Here is an 18,676-nt window from a genome sequence, read left to right as displayed (position 1 = left end):
CTTTGATGAGTTAAACGAGTAAAAACAGATACGAGTTAGACGAGTAGCTAAAACTATTTGACCGAGTAGCGAGTATAGAATGCGTTCTACCCTCGACTCAATGTGAGTAGCGAGTAGTTTTGGACGAGTTAAACGAGTAAAAACACATTTAAGTGAGCAAGTAGAAGTTTTAATTAGTCATACGAGTAAATAAAACAATCTAACCGAGTAGTGAGTATATAGTGCGTTCTACCCGCGACCCAAGGTGAGTAGCGAGTAGTTTTGACGACATAAACGACTAAAAACACAATTTAAGCGAGTGATTATTATCAGTATCATGTTTTTGTTGCAACAGCAAACCAAAATTCTGACGAAAGAGCATCGCACAACCAAACTTCGACCTTGAGCGACCAACATTCGACCTTGGGCTACCTCCTGATGTATATCGGCGTGGCCCTTGCAAGCGCACTGCTGGTATTCTTCGCACTGACCTGTCTCGCGTAAGTTTTTTTTTATATAAGTTGCTTTTGCCCTACGCAGCCGTTTTATTATTGATTTTTAACGCAATGTTTTCTTAGAAATTTAATTTTCAGAGAAGAAAAATCTACCTTGGATAGCGAAACATGGTTGTAATGCACAAATAATTAGGTATCGGATCGGCACCGATACCACCCTAGTATATGACGTAGCGATACCACTTACATCGAGTATCGGCTTCGGTCCGATATTATCGGACATCCCTAGTTGTGACGTCATAGTTGAAAAAGTTATTTCCTCTCCCAAACAAAAATCCTGGATCCACACTTGGTCAATGCTATGAAAATCCGAGCTAAGCGCTTCTGCCATAAATGTAACCTTTTTATTTTTCCAGGTACCACATTGTGCGGTGCTTACTCGGTCGCCTGAAAGCCAACCCCAGCAACCAATCAGCTGACGAGATGGAATTGGGTTCAGTCAATGCGGTAAAGGGCGAAGAAGGAAGTGCGAAAAATGATGGAAGCACGGAAAACGCGACTAGCATTCAAGGAAGTACTCCTGATAATTGCCACGATTCTGCTGGATACGTAAAGAGGGTAAACGAATTTCCGGGTGAAATTATAGCAGAAAACGCCCTAAGCGTTGAAAACAGCAACCAAGAGAAAAATGTCCAAGGTGTATCGTTCAAAATGGAACCTATTGATGAAACACAGGCAGAAGATCGCGGGCAAGTTAAAAATGCTCAAGAATCTTTGGGAAATTCAATCCGTGCCGGCCAAATTGGGAAAAGCAGAAGACAGCAAGCAGTGAAGGTCACATTAAACAAAGGAGCATCTACAAGTCGTGCTATGGAACCTGGTAGAAAGAGGTCAAGCAGTGCTGATCTTAATCCTCGAAAGAAATCAGTGATAGCGACTGCACTTCGTGAGGATTCGGCCAATCAAAATGCAAGCTCTCTACAGGGGACTTTCCCTATAGGTGCAACACCGGTGTTTAACGATTCTGGCTACGTCGATATGAATGGAAATCGCAATTCATTGGGGTAAATTGGCTCGACAAATAATTGGAGTTTTTGTTCTTTCAAGTGTTGTTAAATGGGACTTTATTTAGGTATCACTTTTTAGGAAAGCTGTTTTTAATTAAATTACACCGCGAAATGTTTTTTTTAACACTTACAAAATGTTCAAAAACCTTAAAATAGCCATAATCTAAAATGTGTTTCGTAAGAACGTTTAAATATATCTTGCCTAAAACTGTAACAAAACTTTTAAAGTTAAAAACCTAACAAATAATCAGTAATTTCAAATTCTTAACAAAACATCAAGATGGCTCTATATTGGACTCTCAGTGAATATTTTAGCTGAACTGTTATTAACACAACAACGAAATATCCTAAGCTGTCAGTAATTAACTGGTTTTTTTTAATTCTTGCAAATGGTGATACCAAAAAATATTTAGAAATATTTCAATGTTTCCGTAATTTAAAATGAACAAAAAAATAAAAAAACGTACAGAAAATGTTATTATACAAACTAACATATTTACAATGTTTAAATGTTTAACGTAAAAAAAAAAAAAAACTGCAAAAATTGTTCAAAACCTATATTGGGCCGTATACCGGCAACTAAATGTTAATAACAATTCAAATATGTCGTGAAAACTGCTTTCAATTTCGAATTCTTTCTTTCATTTTTTATTGCATTTTCAATTCTTTGTAGTTAGTAGCTGGCGAATTGTGCGACTGTTTTAAAACAAAATTATGTTTACGAAATTCAAAATGATGTTCAGTGTGTGTACTAATGTACCATCTTGCTCTTTTTTTCGGCTATCGTGGTTCTTGACTTGATTTTTTGTTTTTTTCTCTCCTTTTGTTTATATCATGTTAATTATTTTCTTTTACTTTCGTTCCAATTTTCCAATTTTTCGTTTTTCAATAAAAAGGCAATTTCGCCAAATGAACCCTAGTGAAATTTTGACAAAACTGCTTACGGACATTTTAAACACTGCCTTTAAAACAATTTGTTAAGGCAGGCCTGCAATTTTTTACTGTCTCCTGCTAAGGCTGCGGAGTAAATAACCCGAGTCCCGACTAAGACTCTGGCCAAATGTGCGATTTTTCGACGAGTACCGAGTCCAGCTCTATAGCCTGTATTTCATATTTACGTACTAAAATAGGGTGGATATTTAACAATCCACTCACAGGGGTGTCATAAAATTCATCCACCCACAAAACATGGTTAAAAAATATCCACCCTGTGCTATTCCGCATTTACAGTTTGCGGTAAAATCAGTTTTCGAAATTCGGTGCCACGTCGGACTCGGGACTCTGGTAGTTTTACGTAATTAACCTTTTTTTTCATGGCGACCTAATTAGTCCGACTCCAGCAAAACAAACCAACTCCGCCGAGTCCCAAATTTCGACTCTGCTGCCCTACCTCCCACTATGTTATACCATTCTTTTTTTTCGGTCTGCGGTTCCTGTACTATTTCGAGTTGCGTAAAGGTTTGAAACAGCAAAAAGTGAGGTGTCTGCCAATTTCAATGGCACAAAGTTCTCTTACAAGTTTATTAAAACTGAAGTAAACGAAGAATTAAAGAAGCACGGTGGATTCACGTCGGTCGTTCAACTACAAAAATGCACAGCGCTCTATTATCCGCTTACATTGAGCACAAATAAAAAAAATATCTCTTAAGTGTACAGGAAACTGTAAAAAGTAACTCAGTGGTTGAACGCGTATTTTGCCTTAACTTCACAAAACTTATAAATACAAAGTTGCAAAATGACGTTTTGAAGGCTTGAATACAAGAATCGAAAAAGGCATTTGAAATAGTAGACATACTGGTTATTTAAACAAAAAAAACAATTTTTTGGGCGTATTTTTTATCAAAACTGTCAAAAAACATTATTTCGTGTTTCTGAGGGCTTTTTCTGTCAAACAAACTACTGAATATAACAAAGAACTGAATATTAGAAAGAAATTTTAGAAATAGAGGACAAACGGAAATGAAAGAACAAAAAATTGGTCAAGAAAAAACATTTACACAACTCTCCAAGTACGAGGTTAGCAAACATCACCTTCCAAAAGTTGGTTGCTGAATATTTAACTCATCTTAAAAAATTGAGGACTGGTTTAACATAAAGCTGAATAATTAAAGACCTTTGCGACAGGAGAAAAATACAGCTGAACACTGAGTATTATCTGTTTAAGCAAGAAAAACAAAAAATACAAATGCCATAATCTTTATAAATTACATGAAGAAGCTAGGCATGACGTACAATTGAACTAGTACTTTTCAACCAAAGTTATATTGACCGTTTGACATATTTCGATTTGTTAAGATTAGTTCTTAGCATTATTTCCCTACAGAGAAAGTTGCAGAAGCAATTTGAAGACATTGCTCGTAATAATTAGCAATCGAACTAATCTGAGATATTGTTTTATTCGCGTTTTGTCAAATTTTAGCCCTTAAAAAAGTTCGGCAAAGGGAATCAGATCGCGGATACATTTACGCTTAGCATTTCAATCACTGCGAAAAATTAGTTCGAGAAGCACTTGTTTATGAGTAAATCGAGTCAAGAGTTAGAATTTACTCGAATTTCACGTTGAGGAATTCGGTAGTTCTTCTTCTTGTGCGATAATCTGGGGTGGTTCTAACATCGGTGGGATGTTGTAGGACACTTTGCCCATATCTCTCGGCGAAACCGTTTTAAACGTGGCCGCCACCATCAAAGGGAAAACCAGTTTATCGGCTGAAAAGAAAAAAAAAGAGTGTTACATTTTTACCTGAACAGCCCTGGCCCTCGCTTACCAGGGATGTACGACAATTTAGTTGATTACGTAGCATTGGTACTAGGGATTTTCTACACTTGACATTTTGTTACGATAACGATACCCGATATTTTGGACAAAGCGTATCGCGAATCGATACCAAATGACGTCATTACGATGCTTAAAAAAAGCAAAACAAATAATGTAAGCTTCCAGGTAGTTTTTTCAGGTTATTTGGCCCAGCTTGCTTCGGCGTGAAAAAGTTTCTATTGTTTAAATCATTTACCTTTCAACTCAAGGTGGAATTAATGCGTTGTATCGCAAATCGTAGCTGTAATGCAAAAATCAATTTGGTATCGGATCGGCACCGATACCACCTCAGTATCGGACGAGTACCGATGCTACCATTTGGCACCGGGTATCGGCTACGATCCGATATTATCGGACGAGTACCGATACTACCACTTGGCATCGGGTATCGGCTACGATCCGATATTATCGGACGAGTACCGATACTACCACTTGGCATCGGGTATCGGCTACGATCCGATATTATCGGACGAGTACCGATACTAACACTTGGCATCGGGTATCGGCTACGATCCGATATTATCGGACAAGTACCGATACTACTACTTGGCACCGGGTATCGGCTACGATCCGATATTATCGGACGAGTACCGATACTACCACTTGGCATCGGGTATCGGCTCCGATCCGATATTATCGGGAATCCATAATTGGTACTTGTTTGAAACAAATCGCAAAAATACGGTTTTAGCAAGTTTGGCTTGATTTGTATTTTTTGCGAGATTTTGTAATTTTAACTGAAGGTATGCTGTTCCATCTTCCAACATTTACCCAACCTAAGTGTATTTTCTGTCTAAACTGTACAAACAAAATAACAACAAAGATTCACAGTAAAATAGAGATTTGGGCACAAAACTATTTAAAAAAATAAATTTTAACCAAGAAAATTAACCAACTAAAACGCTCCCATACTAAAGAGTAGAGAGACATAGTAATCTTTTTAAACAAATTGGACAAATTACGAAAAATACAAAATCTCTACCGACCTTTGTCCAAGTTGAGAACAATTCGCTCGTCGTCTTTTTCAAGGGAGAGGAAATTTGGCCCGGAAGAAAACTTGGCAATGACCTTTCCTTTCTTATTGAGCGAGAATACCTTGATGTGGTAGATTACCGTTCTTACTGGGGTGAGACCAACCGAAGCCCGACGTCTCTGCGATTGGATGTTCCGCTTCAACATCATGTATTTCGGCGCCTGTATCAAATTACGGTATTAAGTTATTTCCAAAACGCTTATAAGAATAGAGGTCGATCGATACCGATAAACGATTTTTTATGTTTTTTGTCAACTGACTAGAGATCGACCGATAAAAATTTTTTGGACCGATACCCGATTTTTTACAACTTTTCAACCGATACCGGATACCGCTTTTTTTATAAACCTGGGAAATGTTCAAAACTTTTTAATTGAAAATAAAATCCAAATAACGTTTTAGTTTATATAACTTTATTAATTGTTAAACTATTTTTTTGCATATTAACCTTGGCGCCAATTATTTTTTCAACAAATAAAGGGTAAGTTGTTTGTTGTACAGGAAAAATTATATCATATTAAAGTATCTACCCACATTTACCGATACCGATATATCGATAGAAGCCAAATATCGGCCGATATTATCGGTAAACCGATTAATCGGTCAATCTCTACAACTGACACATTTTGTAGTTTACCTGCAATCCAAAATAATTTATATTAATTTTACATATCGTGCCAAGGTCTTTTAGTTAATCTATTCCTATAGGAAAATATATCAGACCAAATTTACCGAAACCAATATATCGCTATGAGAAAATATTATCCGTTTATTTATCGGATATATATTTAGGCGCTTGTATCACATTAAAAGTGTAACGTGATTTCCAAAATTCCTAAACGTATTAGAGATTGACCGGTATCACATTATAACGGTATTATGTCATTTTCAAAATGACTATACATATTACAGAGCAGCTTATATTAGTTTTTAGACAGATCGCGAAAACCGATTTTTTTATGTTTTTGCCAATAGGTGTCTGACCCATATTTACATATACCTGGTATACGGGAATAATCTAAATCAGGGGTGTCCAACAAGCGGCACGCGTGCCAAATGTAGCACGCGACCACAACAAATGGCACGCAAGCCCCCCCTCCCCCTAAAAAAAACTACCAAATTTGATATTTAGCCAGTGCTTAAATAATACTAAATTTGGTATATAGCCAATTGACACAAAATACTAAATTTTTTATACATTAAATTGCCATTGTTTATTCACAATATAAAACAATCGCTGCAATCTCGACAACTAACAATTACTTACAATACTATAACATTATATTGGAGTGGAGGTTAGTATTGGCATAACTATAAAGTTTGGTGTGAAGAAACAAAAAGCAAAAGTCAGCTCACCGACGGACACTTAAACGCAGTAGTGTGCAAAAAATGGCCAAGCAAAGAAGCAGTTTGGGTCCATTATGAATGGTTTTCTTGATCAAATAAACAAATGTTTTTTTAAGTGCAAATAAACGTTTTATTATTTGTTGGCACGTGAAGAAGTTATAAGATAAAAATTGGCACGCCGGCATGTTTGAGTTGGACACCCCTCATCTAAATTAAATGAACATAGTATGTAAATACCTTTTAGTGCATCTATTATCATAGTAGAATATAGGCAAATATTTCAGACTAAATTTAATTATACCAATTTACAGCGAGATATGCGAGCAATAACGGACAATATAATGAGAAAAAATAGTGTTGTCACGCTTTTTTAAAGCTTTTGCTTTGGTGACAGAAGATTTTTAAAGCCTTTAACTATATCATAACAAAGTGCTAACTGGTAGTTGCTTGCTGTGTAATTACAAATGTAGAAAACTGCTGGAGTATCATAGTACAATGCGGTCGTCTTTAGGAGACTAACAGATAAATCGATCTAATACAGTAGTGTTTCTCAACCTTTTTAGCATACAGACCGGTAAAATTTAAAACAAATTTTGCGGACCGGTGGACCTTCAAGAATCAAAATAAACCCAAAATTTAATTATGCAATAGTATGCAACTTAAACACTTAGCTTTCACATACAACTGGTCTTAAAGTTTAAGACCTAAACAGTTGCAGCATTGTGACGTAGAATGAAGTCCGAAGAATACCATTAACTCTATTTACGTCACAATGCTGCAAATTACGGAGCTGACGAAGTTAAATTTGATGGATAAGCCTTCAACATCTAGAATTTTGCAATTGAGATATCAAATTTTAATATATTTGCGGACCGGCAGAAAAATTGACACGGACCGGCGGTTGAGAACCACTGTAATACACCACAATCACCACATCTTTCATGGCTTTTTTTTCTAAATAATAGCCAGCACTAATACCAAGCTAGTATCCAACAAGTGTACTGATATTAGCACTAGGAATCAGAAATCGATTTGATCCAATATTTACAGCCGTCATACTACGACTAGGGATGTTCAAAGTAGAATCCCAAGGTATTCTAGAATAATAGGTTTCGAATCTAGAATAACGAATCCAGAATAGCGAATCCTAGTATATTTTTATTAAATTATTTATCCTCAATTTTGTTTGGGGAAGGGATTAATCTTAATCTACCCTACAGGGCCCACAATCACAGCAATAAATCGCCCAAACAATTTGCTAACATGTGTACATTATAAAAAAATCTCCCATATGTTTAGCATTCTTAACAACTGTCATCTGAAGCCGTTCTGTAAACTGTAATATTTAAACTGTCCAGGTTGTTGCCAAAACTTTTTGCCAATAGTCAGTACAATGCAACACTGCACACAGAAGTCTTAAGCAATTCGGTCCTGTTTTTGAAAGTATTGTTGAGTCTTCTTAGTGCTTCTTTTTTGACTAGTCAAATGGTGTACTGCAAAGAATACAAAGTTACTATTGATATAACGAATTCTTGACAATTACGTTGTGCATAACTGCATAACTTCGCTGAATATTGGCCTAAAGTTGACCTTAAGTAACCCCATAGCGCATTTTGTGGGCGGCCAGCACGTTTTGCAACCTAATATTACTTTTGCAACTTAACACATTTAGGGAATTTGCGAACTCCACACCAGACATTACATGTTAGCCTCTCGCCCAATAACGCTTGATTGACACTTAATTATTAGACGAACGTTATCGCGAGACGCGGTAATTGGTCGCCCAAAAAACGCTGACACTGCACTACCAGGTTACATTTGAAGCAAGCACTATAAATTGGTCGCCGCAGCGACAGGCCAACTTACCACACGCGTTTGTACAATTAGGCGCGACGGTCGGCGGTAAAACGTTAAATTATATCGGTTCCAATTACCCGAAATAAACGGCAGAATTGGATTCGAATCTCATCTGGATTCGAATCCAAGGATTCGATATTCTACTTTGAGCATCCCTAACTACGACCGAGTTTTTGTCCATGTTAAACAATACACAATAAAAAAACACCTTTACCTAAGGTGTTAGGCTGTTGGTCGCTGACTGGTTGGCCACCCCTGACCTAATATATCACATAAATCATGCTTTTTTAAATAATAGACAGCAGTAATACTAAGCTAGTATCAATACCTAAATAAGCACTAGGAATAGAGTATCGATTTAGATCCAGTGTTTACAGTACTGATGGTACAACCGAGTTTTGTCTAATGTTAAACAATGCATAATAAAAAACCTCCTTTACCTGTGAGTTGTATGTGACCAGTAGGTCGATCCCAAAGTTGTAGCCGTTCCATCTCCAACAATGGTCTGAGTCTTGGCTGAGTATGCGACCACATCGCAAGCTTGTGCAGTCAAGCGTAGCGTCCTGCGAAGGTCCGTTGTCGACTCCCTGTTCCACCCGTAGCATTGTCAACCAGCGCTCGCGAAAAAGAGGCATTAGCCACGATGGCGGCATCACACCATCTCGTTCAAGCTGCCAAAAGGAATATAGGGGAAGTTAGTGATGTTCGATAATATTGTGTCTTAATCTGATACCCAATGCCTAATTTCAAGTGATAGAATTGCTTGTTTGATATAATGCTGAATTAATATAGCACCTTCATCCATTAATTGCAACCAAAAATTGCTCATTAATTACAAAATGGAGCTCTTATATAATAGCTTTTGCACTGTTGCATGTTCTTACTAAAATAAACCATTCACTTTTATAATTTTTTGATAGCGCCTTCGGGCTAAAAATTTTTCATTAAAATGGGCAAAAATTAGAATTTCTGTTTAATATAAAAACATACTTGGGGGTTCCATGGACTATAGGAATGTTTAAACATTCTTGGTGAATTATAAGGGTGCTACAGGAATTAATTTTGCACATTAATTGTTAAGTTGGTCGAATTCTCGAGCATTCCAATGCCCTGTCAGAAATTCGGGCAATTAAAAACAATTTCTAGACTAGTTGAGATAAAAAAAATATATATATAATTTAGGTACTACACGCGGGTATGTTATTTAGCTTGATAATGAATTTCACACCCAAAAATATTTGAATAAATAAACATCGTTAGTTAATGGCGTGAGTAAAATATATTGAAACATCACTTATAAAAAAAATAATTTCATATAAATACCCTAAAATATAAGGTGATCAAAAAAACATTTCCCATTTACCAGATTACATTGCAGTAATACATAAAGAGCGTTTATTACATAGGTTTAAAAAGGGCTGGCTTTTTCAGGCAACATGCTAAGCTAAATGAAGAAAAAAAACCTTCTTGTTTGAATGGAGTTATCCCAAATAGACATTTCGCCTCCAGCAGGATATTAATTGACCTAATTAGGTACTTAATCTTTCCCATTAGACCATATGATTGTCCTAATGAGCTAAGCCGCAGAACAATAGTTTGAACCACAAAGCACTGACTGACACCACTAATTTGGAAATAGGCAATTTAATAGTGAGAAAATTACAGTAACTAAAAAATGTGTTCAAAAACTTTGTAAACCAGTAGTTTCCAAACTTTTTGGCTCAAGGCACAGTACAATTTTTTTAAATATTTCACGGCACACTTTTAACAAAACAACAATAGAGTTATTTTACAATCGCCCTTAACACGCGACAAACTATATGTAAATGTCTCCATGTTATTAATTTGTAATTTGTAGTGCGAATTTAAGTCAAAAATACTTGCCGATTGGCAATACAAATATTCTATTTTCTGAAGTTACAAAAAGTTTTATATGACATAGTAAGAATGTCAAAGTCCAAACAGAAGATTAACCTATGATTCCGTATGGGCTTTGAATTCTTACTCTTAATACAACCTTCAACCATTATGCTCCAAATTTTGCTGTTACATTTTTGGTTAGAATTTGGTTGACGGCAAAAAAAGTTAGAAAAACTAAAATATCACAAATTTACCTCCAGACAACATCCAAACTCGCCGATAATATTGCATAACCTCACAGCTTTAAAAGACGATAAGAACTGGCTGCCATCGGAACTCTCCAAAAATACTTTGCCGGTTTCTTTGTATCTGACGAAAAAAGAGTAAATTAAATTTTTATGTATGTAAAACCAACACAGTTTTATATATGAGTTAAGTAGCGTCAAAATTTATATTTTACATTTTTACCTTATCATGGTAAAAAGAATAAAATGAAAGGCACAAATTACTAAAAATGAATAAACTACTAAAAAAAAAATTAAAAAAGAGATAAAATTAAACTGCAAAAATGCTTTAAAAACCTCTGGGTTGTGTGTGTATGTTTAAAATAATACACAAATGCTTGCAAATTTCAAATTAAGTCATACCTAAAAATGCACAAAAATATAAAAAAAACAAGGAATAAGTGCAAGAAACATTCATTTTACCTTTGTGGAAAGTATTTCGAAGCTTCGACCGGCAAATTTTTGTCTTCTACCGCAGGATTAACTTTCAACCTTAGAAATGTCCACTTTTTAAGGAGCGAGTAAATGTCCATTTCGACCTGGAGTACGGCAAGCTTCTTAGAGGCTATAATACTCGACATCAAATCAGGTTCAATTTGCGACAGAAAAGCAGAGTTTTTTCCTTCCAGCATAAGATTGTTTCTTAGCCACTTGATGCAGACCCTTTCTACTTTCGATTGGCCGTACATACGAGCGTTTAAGTAGTAGTTGCAAACGTTCTGGGAGGACACGTGTTCTTTCATTACCTAAAAAAAAAGAAGTGATAATTAAAAACTGTATGGAACGTTTTTTTTCCTATTTGAATCATTAAACCACTTGTCAGTAAAACCAAATAAGTTAACCAATAAAGATAATCAGAAATGTAAAAAACACTAAATGCGTTACATTTCTCGTACAAAATAAATCTCATTTTAACAATCAAGGAATAAAACAGGTTTTAATTTTTTGCAAGAAAAATAACTGAAGCCGGGACTGTCACTTTACCAACTGAGCTAAGTAACTTCTAGCCTGCTCTGATTGCATCATTGATCGACAGATTCGGTGAGTCTGCAATGGCTTTCGGTATACTAATGTTATGTAAGCCGTAATCGCTGGTCAAAAAGCAGCTTCAGAAGGGCTAGATTCCAGTTGTTAACACACATATGTGTGTACATATGTTTCATTGAGTATGTACATAGATGTAAAAGTTTCAACAGCAGTTGATTAACCTCGGAACAATGCTCCATTAAACCTTCCAGTTGTATCAGCGAAGCAGCAGCAAGAACAGAAACAACAGTATCGGGAAAAATCTCAACATCATCTGAATACAGAGAACCAAGAGCTGTGTTCAGGGATTCTTTTGTCACGTTTTGGTCGGGAATTTGAAGATCTATCATCTACAAAAATAAATTTATTTTTTATATAAATGGGAGTAATGAATGTGACAGTAATAAAAATTGTTAACGATATAAAATTAAAAAAACATTCCATGCAGGAAAATGGAAAATATCAGTCTATAATGAATTATAAATCTTCATAAAGTAAAGTTTAGTGCAAAGGTTTGCATTTGTATTAAATAGTCAGCTTAGCTCATGTAAATCAATTTCACAACTTTTTTCTTTTATTGCTTTTTAAAGCAGGTTGTTTTTAACTGTTTAAAGTTGTAGCTGATTTAGCTTCAAAAAGCAATTTTATATACACACATAATAATAATATCAAAGCCCATACAGACATCGATGTTGAAAATGAATAAAGAGTTATTCAAAACGTCCAAAATGATACCTACTTCTGTATGGGCTTTGATATTCTTATTACGTCTTACTACAACCTCCAACCATTATGCTCCAATATATATACACAGCTTTAGAAAAATAACCAAATATAATGCAATGTCAACACAAGAACTATATGAGATGTAAGCTAAGCAGCAAGAATTTGCATAAACATTCATAATTTTTTTCAATTTGATTGACAAAAAAAGACGATGATATTTTTTCATACAGCAAAATATATACTGCCGTTAATTAAAGAAGCTATGTACATAATTTTTGTTTAACACTTTAAATATTACTGTGAGATTTGTTTACAAAATAAAATGCTTCACCTATATGACTTTGTATGCAGCTGTCAAAATTATATTGGAGTTATTTATAAATTACAGATTTATGTTTCGCTTTTTACCTCCATCGAAGATTCTTTCCATCCCGATTGAAACATGCCAGCAAAATAATTCGCCTGTCGCAAATAGATCTTATGAAGCTTCCACTCATAATTGAAAGCACAGATTTTGACGTCGCTGTTTTCACCCTTTTCGAACAGCTGGTTGTAGATGTACTGCGATGTAGTTTTGGGCTTCTTTAGCTTAGTTTTGCGCCTCGAAGTTCGCTCAAAAGAGTGGCTGTCGTCATCGTCACTTGAATCCTCTTCGCTCCATCTTCGTTTGCGCGAGTTTGGAACGATGACGTTGCTTCTTTCGACGTTGTTTAAACCTGGCTGCTGTGCCGTCGTTAAGAAGTTACCCATTACAAACTGGTGGCTAAAAAATTTTGTCTGAAAAAAGGAGAATTTTGAAGATATTTTTTTACCGTCTTTGTACAATTGCAAAAAATAACGGTTTTCTAGTTAAGGTGCAGGTTGAAGCATATGGAAAAGTTTAATTTGGGTAACATCATAATATTAATAAAATTATTTCATTTTTATGATTTAATCCCTGTTTTAATAAGAGCAACTTGAGAACTTTCTCAGAACAGGGCAAAACACTATGTGTGCCACTGTGGAAAGTAGACAGTATGCCACATGGACCCACACGTTGTTTTAACAAAACACACCTGCACACCTAAAACATACAAAATGCACCAAAATTTTCTAAACATTGCACAAGGTGTGTAACTTGATATCACATCTATTTCGGACAATTTTGTAATATTTTTAAGATTTAATTTCCTGAAAGGTATTATTATAAAGTTCGAAGCATTCTATCTATCGGCCAGTTAAGATAGTTTGTGCCTAAAAGCTGCGCAGTTGAATACTTAGCTGCAACTGCACATTTCAAGAAAATTTAAAATAAATCTGTTGTAAGTCGAAAACATATCAGTAAGACAACATGAAAATACAAGAGCAAAATATTAATCGAAGCTCAAAAAATGATTTTTAAATCTTATATATATGCTAGTATTGCCCTTCAGAACTCATATAATAATTTTTTGTAATTTGCACAATAAAATACTTTTCATATTCTATACGTGTTGATTGTGAGTTGTGACTTACTGCATGACTTCAATATTGTCATATTTTATTCAACAGAAATTGTTTTATTTTGTGTCCAAAAATGATTTGCAATAAAATTATTTTATTTTTACTGGTTAACTCGGCGTTGATTTAGAATGCTACCACATTTTCATCCGGGGTTTATTTCAAACATTATTAGGGGTAGGGTGGCTGAAGTTTTATTATTATATTTATTCTCCCATATTTATTTCTTACTTGAAATTCAAATTTTGACAACCTGTTTTGTTATTGTAAAAAATGGTAAGATTCTATCTAGACTAGCGGCCAGCGCCGTAAACTATTTATCTTCTGTCAGCAGCCTAGTGTCAATTTCCGCATAATACATTGCTGAATTTTTTGCCAAAAGATGAAACCTCTTCTACCGATTTTTTAGTATCATTAGATAAGAAACGAACAAACTAAGCTTTGCATTACGAACATAACAGCTGTTTTGACTTTGCTGTTATTTTTAGTTCCGCTGCTCAAAATAAACAGAACTTGGTTACCTCATACACCCATTGGAAAACGAAATCCGCCATTTTGGGTCTAATGTTTTTTGGGACTATTAAGGCCCGTTTACACTACAGCTGCACTGGGCGTAAAATTGTTTTCACTACAGCTGCAGTGAGCTGCGCTGGGCGTAAAAATCGCGACAAAACGTAACGTTTCTCTATAGCTGCACTGGGCTTGGTTTAGCAAAGCGTGAAACGCTCGCCACAATAGAATTTAAATGCAAATTATGCTTTGCTCAGCTCAGTGCAGCTGAAGTGTAAACGGGCCTTCAAGGTTTCAAAACTGTTTTAGATCTACCTTTACAGTTTATTTCTTAGTTAAAAACTGCCATAAACTTACTCTTTTAATACGAAATGTTAACAAAATAAGTTGTAACTAGGATAGGGCATTAATGAAACATTACCCAGCTATATTAAATGTGTACTGTACAATATTTCTGATTTTGGTTGCCAAACCTTTTTTAGCGGAACTACCATTCAGAAAAAAAAAACCTGGACCAACAGGTATAGCTTAATGGTTTCAGTTTTGTGGTTTTCAGTTTTCCTGCAGAAATGTTAGGGTAAAACTACAATAGCGCAATTAGAGGAGAAATCTAAGCTAAATAAATTTATGTATTAAACTGTATAATTTTTTTTTTTCAAGAATAGCAAGACATAAAACACGCAAAGTTGCTTCGCAAAAAGTTTTAATACGTATAAAGAGTAAAAATACTGAATCGGCAATTAGAAAGTGAAGAAAAAACTTAATTATACAAAATGAAGGGACAACTGCAAATTCGAACATTCCAATACATGCCATTCGATTTATCTAAGCTACAGTAAATAAATAAAACATAAGAACCGAAAAAATGACGTCAGCAATAGGCGTTTCAGAAAAAATAAAAAAAAAGACACGCAAACTGCGATAAAAATAAAATAACCACTTTAGTAGGTTTAGTACGAATAGGAAGAAAACAAGTGTGTGTTGCAAAATAAAAAGTGTGTTTTTGGTATAATTAAAGCAAACTCTTCGTATAGTTTTCGACAAACTTATCAATTTAGTTTTAAATGCTTCATGTGGATTACAAAATCAGGAATTAACTTCAAACCAAAACGCACAATTACCAAAATTGCTAAGGTAACTAAAATATAAGCTGCCTTTAAACAGCAAGATATTTACTCAAAAACTCCAACACGGAAGAAAATACAGTGAGATCACCAAAACGGGTTTTGGGTTTTGCGCACTGAAAATAAAGACAAAAAACGTGAAGCAATGTGAACACTTCTAGTAAAATGAAACTTAAAATAGGGCGATTAAAAGAAAATTAAACAACACGTCATACCGTCATGATTGGTTTGTTCACACTGAGTGGCGTAAAAAATGCGAAATCTTTTCATGGTCTTTGAAAAGCGGCTAGATTTTTGGATTATTTTTTTAATTTTTTTAAATGTTAGAAAAAACGGTATGTGGTTTGCAAACAGCTTCTGAATAAATCTTGGTTCATACCATGTCTCACTAAAAAATAAAAATGGACCCTTTCACTTTATTAAGCATAGTTGTGCAAAAGCTTTCCAACAGTAAATTATAATCTGTTTCCCAAAAAGGCTTTATCCGAACGCGTTCATTGTACGTAAATGTGAAAAACTAAAAAAACGGACTGACAGTGCGGTACGGTTTTGAATTTGTGCTAATAAGGTTTTATTTTTTTATTTTTCGTGACTTACAGGAACGTGAACTGCACATAGAACTGCTAAAGCTGCTGGTTCAGTTGTTCAGGTGCTGAAGTTGAGCTGCTGGTTCAGTTGTACAAGTGCTGTGGAGTAGCTGCTGGTTCAGTTGTACAGGTGCTCGTTCAGTTGCACAAGTGCTGGTTTAGTTGTACGAGTGCTGGTTCAGTTGTAGAAGTGCTGGTTCAGTTGTAGAAGTGCTGAAGGTGAACTGCTGGTTCAGTTGTAGTACATGTGCTGAAGTTGAGCTGCTGGTTCAATTGTACCAGTGCTGGAGTAGCTTCTGGTTCAGTTGTAAAAGTGATGGTTCAGTTGTACAAGTGCTGGTTTAGTTGTACAAGTGCTGGTTTAGTTGTACAAGTGCTGAAGGTCAACTGCTGGTTCAGTTGTACAGGTGCTGGAGAGATTGCTGGATCTGACTGTTCACTTCCATTAGCTTGACGCTGATGCTCTGGGCGGCGCCTTTGGAGCCAATTATTACTTGGAAATCTGTAGAAATGAGGTTTATAATGTTTATGCAATTTTTTGATGATATATCAGGGACAGATTTTGCACAGATAAAGGCGAACATATTATAGTAGGCCCTTAAACTCGATCATTAGCTTATGTTTGCAGTAAACATACGGAATTATACGCAGGACACAAAAATGCCGAAAATTTGAACAAGATGTTTTGATCAGTAGTTTCCGAGACAATTGTTATTTTATAAATCTGCAAAAATTAACAGACATTTTTACACAACCGTGATATTGGGCAGAGAGGCCAGCGAAAACCATCCCGCTTTAAGACTAATACAATTGCTAATTAGCCAAGTAAAATGTTGTGCTTATTTTATCTCGTTTTTCGTGTTAGTGTTAAATTGTGTTCAAACGTGTACCGACTATAACGTTTTCTGAGCCTTTCTAACGCTATCATATTATGTTAAACGATTAAAAGGGTAACTTGCAAAGCAATACAATCAGCAGTTAATTTTACATACTTAGATGAAATAGTAAAGGCCAAAACCTTAAAAAAAAACACTGAGAAAAGATATGGAGAAAATTTAGGTAGGTTAAAAAAAATATTTTAGGTGAAAACAGACAACTTGTGGGACCGATGGACGTTTTTCAAAAATTGAAAAAAAGTTTTTCAAAATTAAAAAAAAATTCAGTGCATTTAACAAATGGAAAACGTGAAATTAGGATGAACATTACGGTTGTTCAAAAAAACTCTTTTTTTTTTTAATTTCAGTGGGGGCCCCCTGGAATTGTAAGGTTGCGTCTAAAAACCCCACAAAACAAATCTGAGCACGTTTGGTTCAGTACTGACCGCGCTACGTCAATTTGAAAATTCAGATTTAGGCTGAAATTAAAAAAAAAAAAAATTATCCTTCCCCTAACAAAAGTTTTTTTCCTCTTTTTTTGCATTGTTTTGCAATTGAACAACTATAAATACACATGTTTTGTATTGAAAATTTGAGTAGTCATGGTACAAATGTCACATTTCAACAACAAATAGTAAAGGCCAAATCCTTAGAAAAAAAAATGGGAATAGAATGGAGAATATTTAGGTAGGTTGAAATAAATATTTTAGGTGAAAACAGACAACTTGTGGGATCGATGGACAAGTTTTCGTAAAAAAAAAAATTCAGTGCATTTAACAAATGGAAAACGTGCAAGTAGGATGAACATCTTACCCTTGCTTTGCTCGTTTTGCCTGCTTTTGACTGAATCGACAAAGCAAAGGTTTGTCAGAGTGGTCGAGTAACCGTCGTCGTGAAGTCCGAGATCATTCGTCTGCCACATCGACCTTAGAAAAATTAAAGCCAAAAATAGTATCTTTTTCAAAAACCAAATAATTAAGATACTAGTTGGTATAGATAGCTGTATGGAGAGAAGAACATCATGCTAGAAATGAAATTGCAGATCGACAAGAATTACTGTTTTTGACCAAAACGATACCGGAATTTTTTCAACGATTGTTGTAAATTTACGTTTTTTAAAACCTGTAGCAACTTGTTTCAAAATCAACGGGTAAGCTTTAGCGCACAAAATATTTGGTATGCGCAATTTCGAATTGTTACACACGAATAGGGTTTTGTATAACGGAAGCATCGCAGGTACTTTAGGGATGCTCCCAATAATGGTAAAAACTAAATATAATCAAATAACAGAACTATTGTTCCCAAATTTCAATGATTAGAAATAGCATTAACACACAACCAAATGGGCTTTGACTTTATTAACACGACTTAAACAGGATATCTTCAAAAAATAAACCAACTTACGAAATATATTTCTTATTTAAATGACTAGAACTTATAAATCACTGAATTTGATCAAGAAAGGAGAGAATATTTGCTCCCATTTAAAGTAATTGTCCTGTAAGGGCGAGGGAACTTAAGAGCTCGCAGACTAAAAATTTTTTAAATCCTGGTTAACCATGCTGAAAAGATTAATTTCTGCTAAACTCCTGTAATCCCATAAAAAAATGCTGCAGCATTTGTTAAATATTTAGATTCTTAATAATCGTGGG

At 35.1% G+C, this 18,676-nt stretch overlaps 2 protein-coding genes across 2 annotated transcripts in view; both read right to left on the bottom strand.

Moving 5' to 3' along the window:
- Nucleotides 1-3,014: 3,014 nt before the first annotated feature.
- Nucleotides 3,015-13,218, bottom strand: LOC146158138 (germ cell-less protein-like 1). Its single transcript, XM_083384456.1, has 7 exons — nt 12,858-13,218; nt 11,906-12,073; nt 11,121-11,443; nt 10,668-10,782; nt 8,994-9,224; nt 5,303-5,510; nt 3,015-4,207 (listed from the first exon to the last, which is right to left on the bottom strand). Exons 1-7 carry the CDS (start codon nt 13,197-13,199, stop codon nt 4,056-4,058), a joined length of 1,539 nt encoding a protein of 512 aa, XP_083240582.1. The 5' UTR covers nt 13,200-13,218; the 3' UTR covers nt 3,015-4,055.
- A 3,326-nt stretch (nt 13,219-16,544) lies between these two features.
- The window catches only part of LOC146158137 (protein furry homolog-like), a 63,783-nt gene continuing 61,651 nt past the window's right edge, over nt 16,545-18,676 (bottom strand). The window contains 2 exon segments of the mRNA XM_083383806.1: nt 16,545-16,651; nt 17,838-17,950. Coding sequence (XP_083239932.1) covers nt 16,545-16,651; nt 17,838-17,950 — 220 coding nt within the window.

Source organism: Ascidiella aspersa, chromosome 3, assembly GCF_963924565.1.
Source record: "Ascidiella aspersa chromosome 3, kaAscAspe10.2, whole genome shotgun sequence".
Lineage (NCBI taxonomy): Eukaryota > Metazoa > Chordata > Ascidiacea > Phlebobranchia > Ascidiidae > Ascidiella > Ascidiella aspersa.
This window is presented reverse-complemented; position numbering and strand designations above follow the sequence as displayed.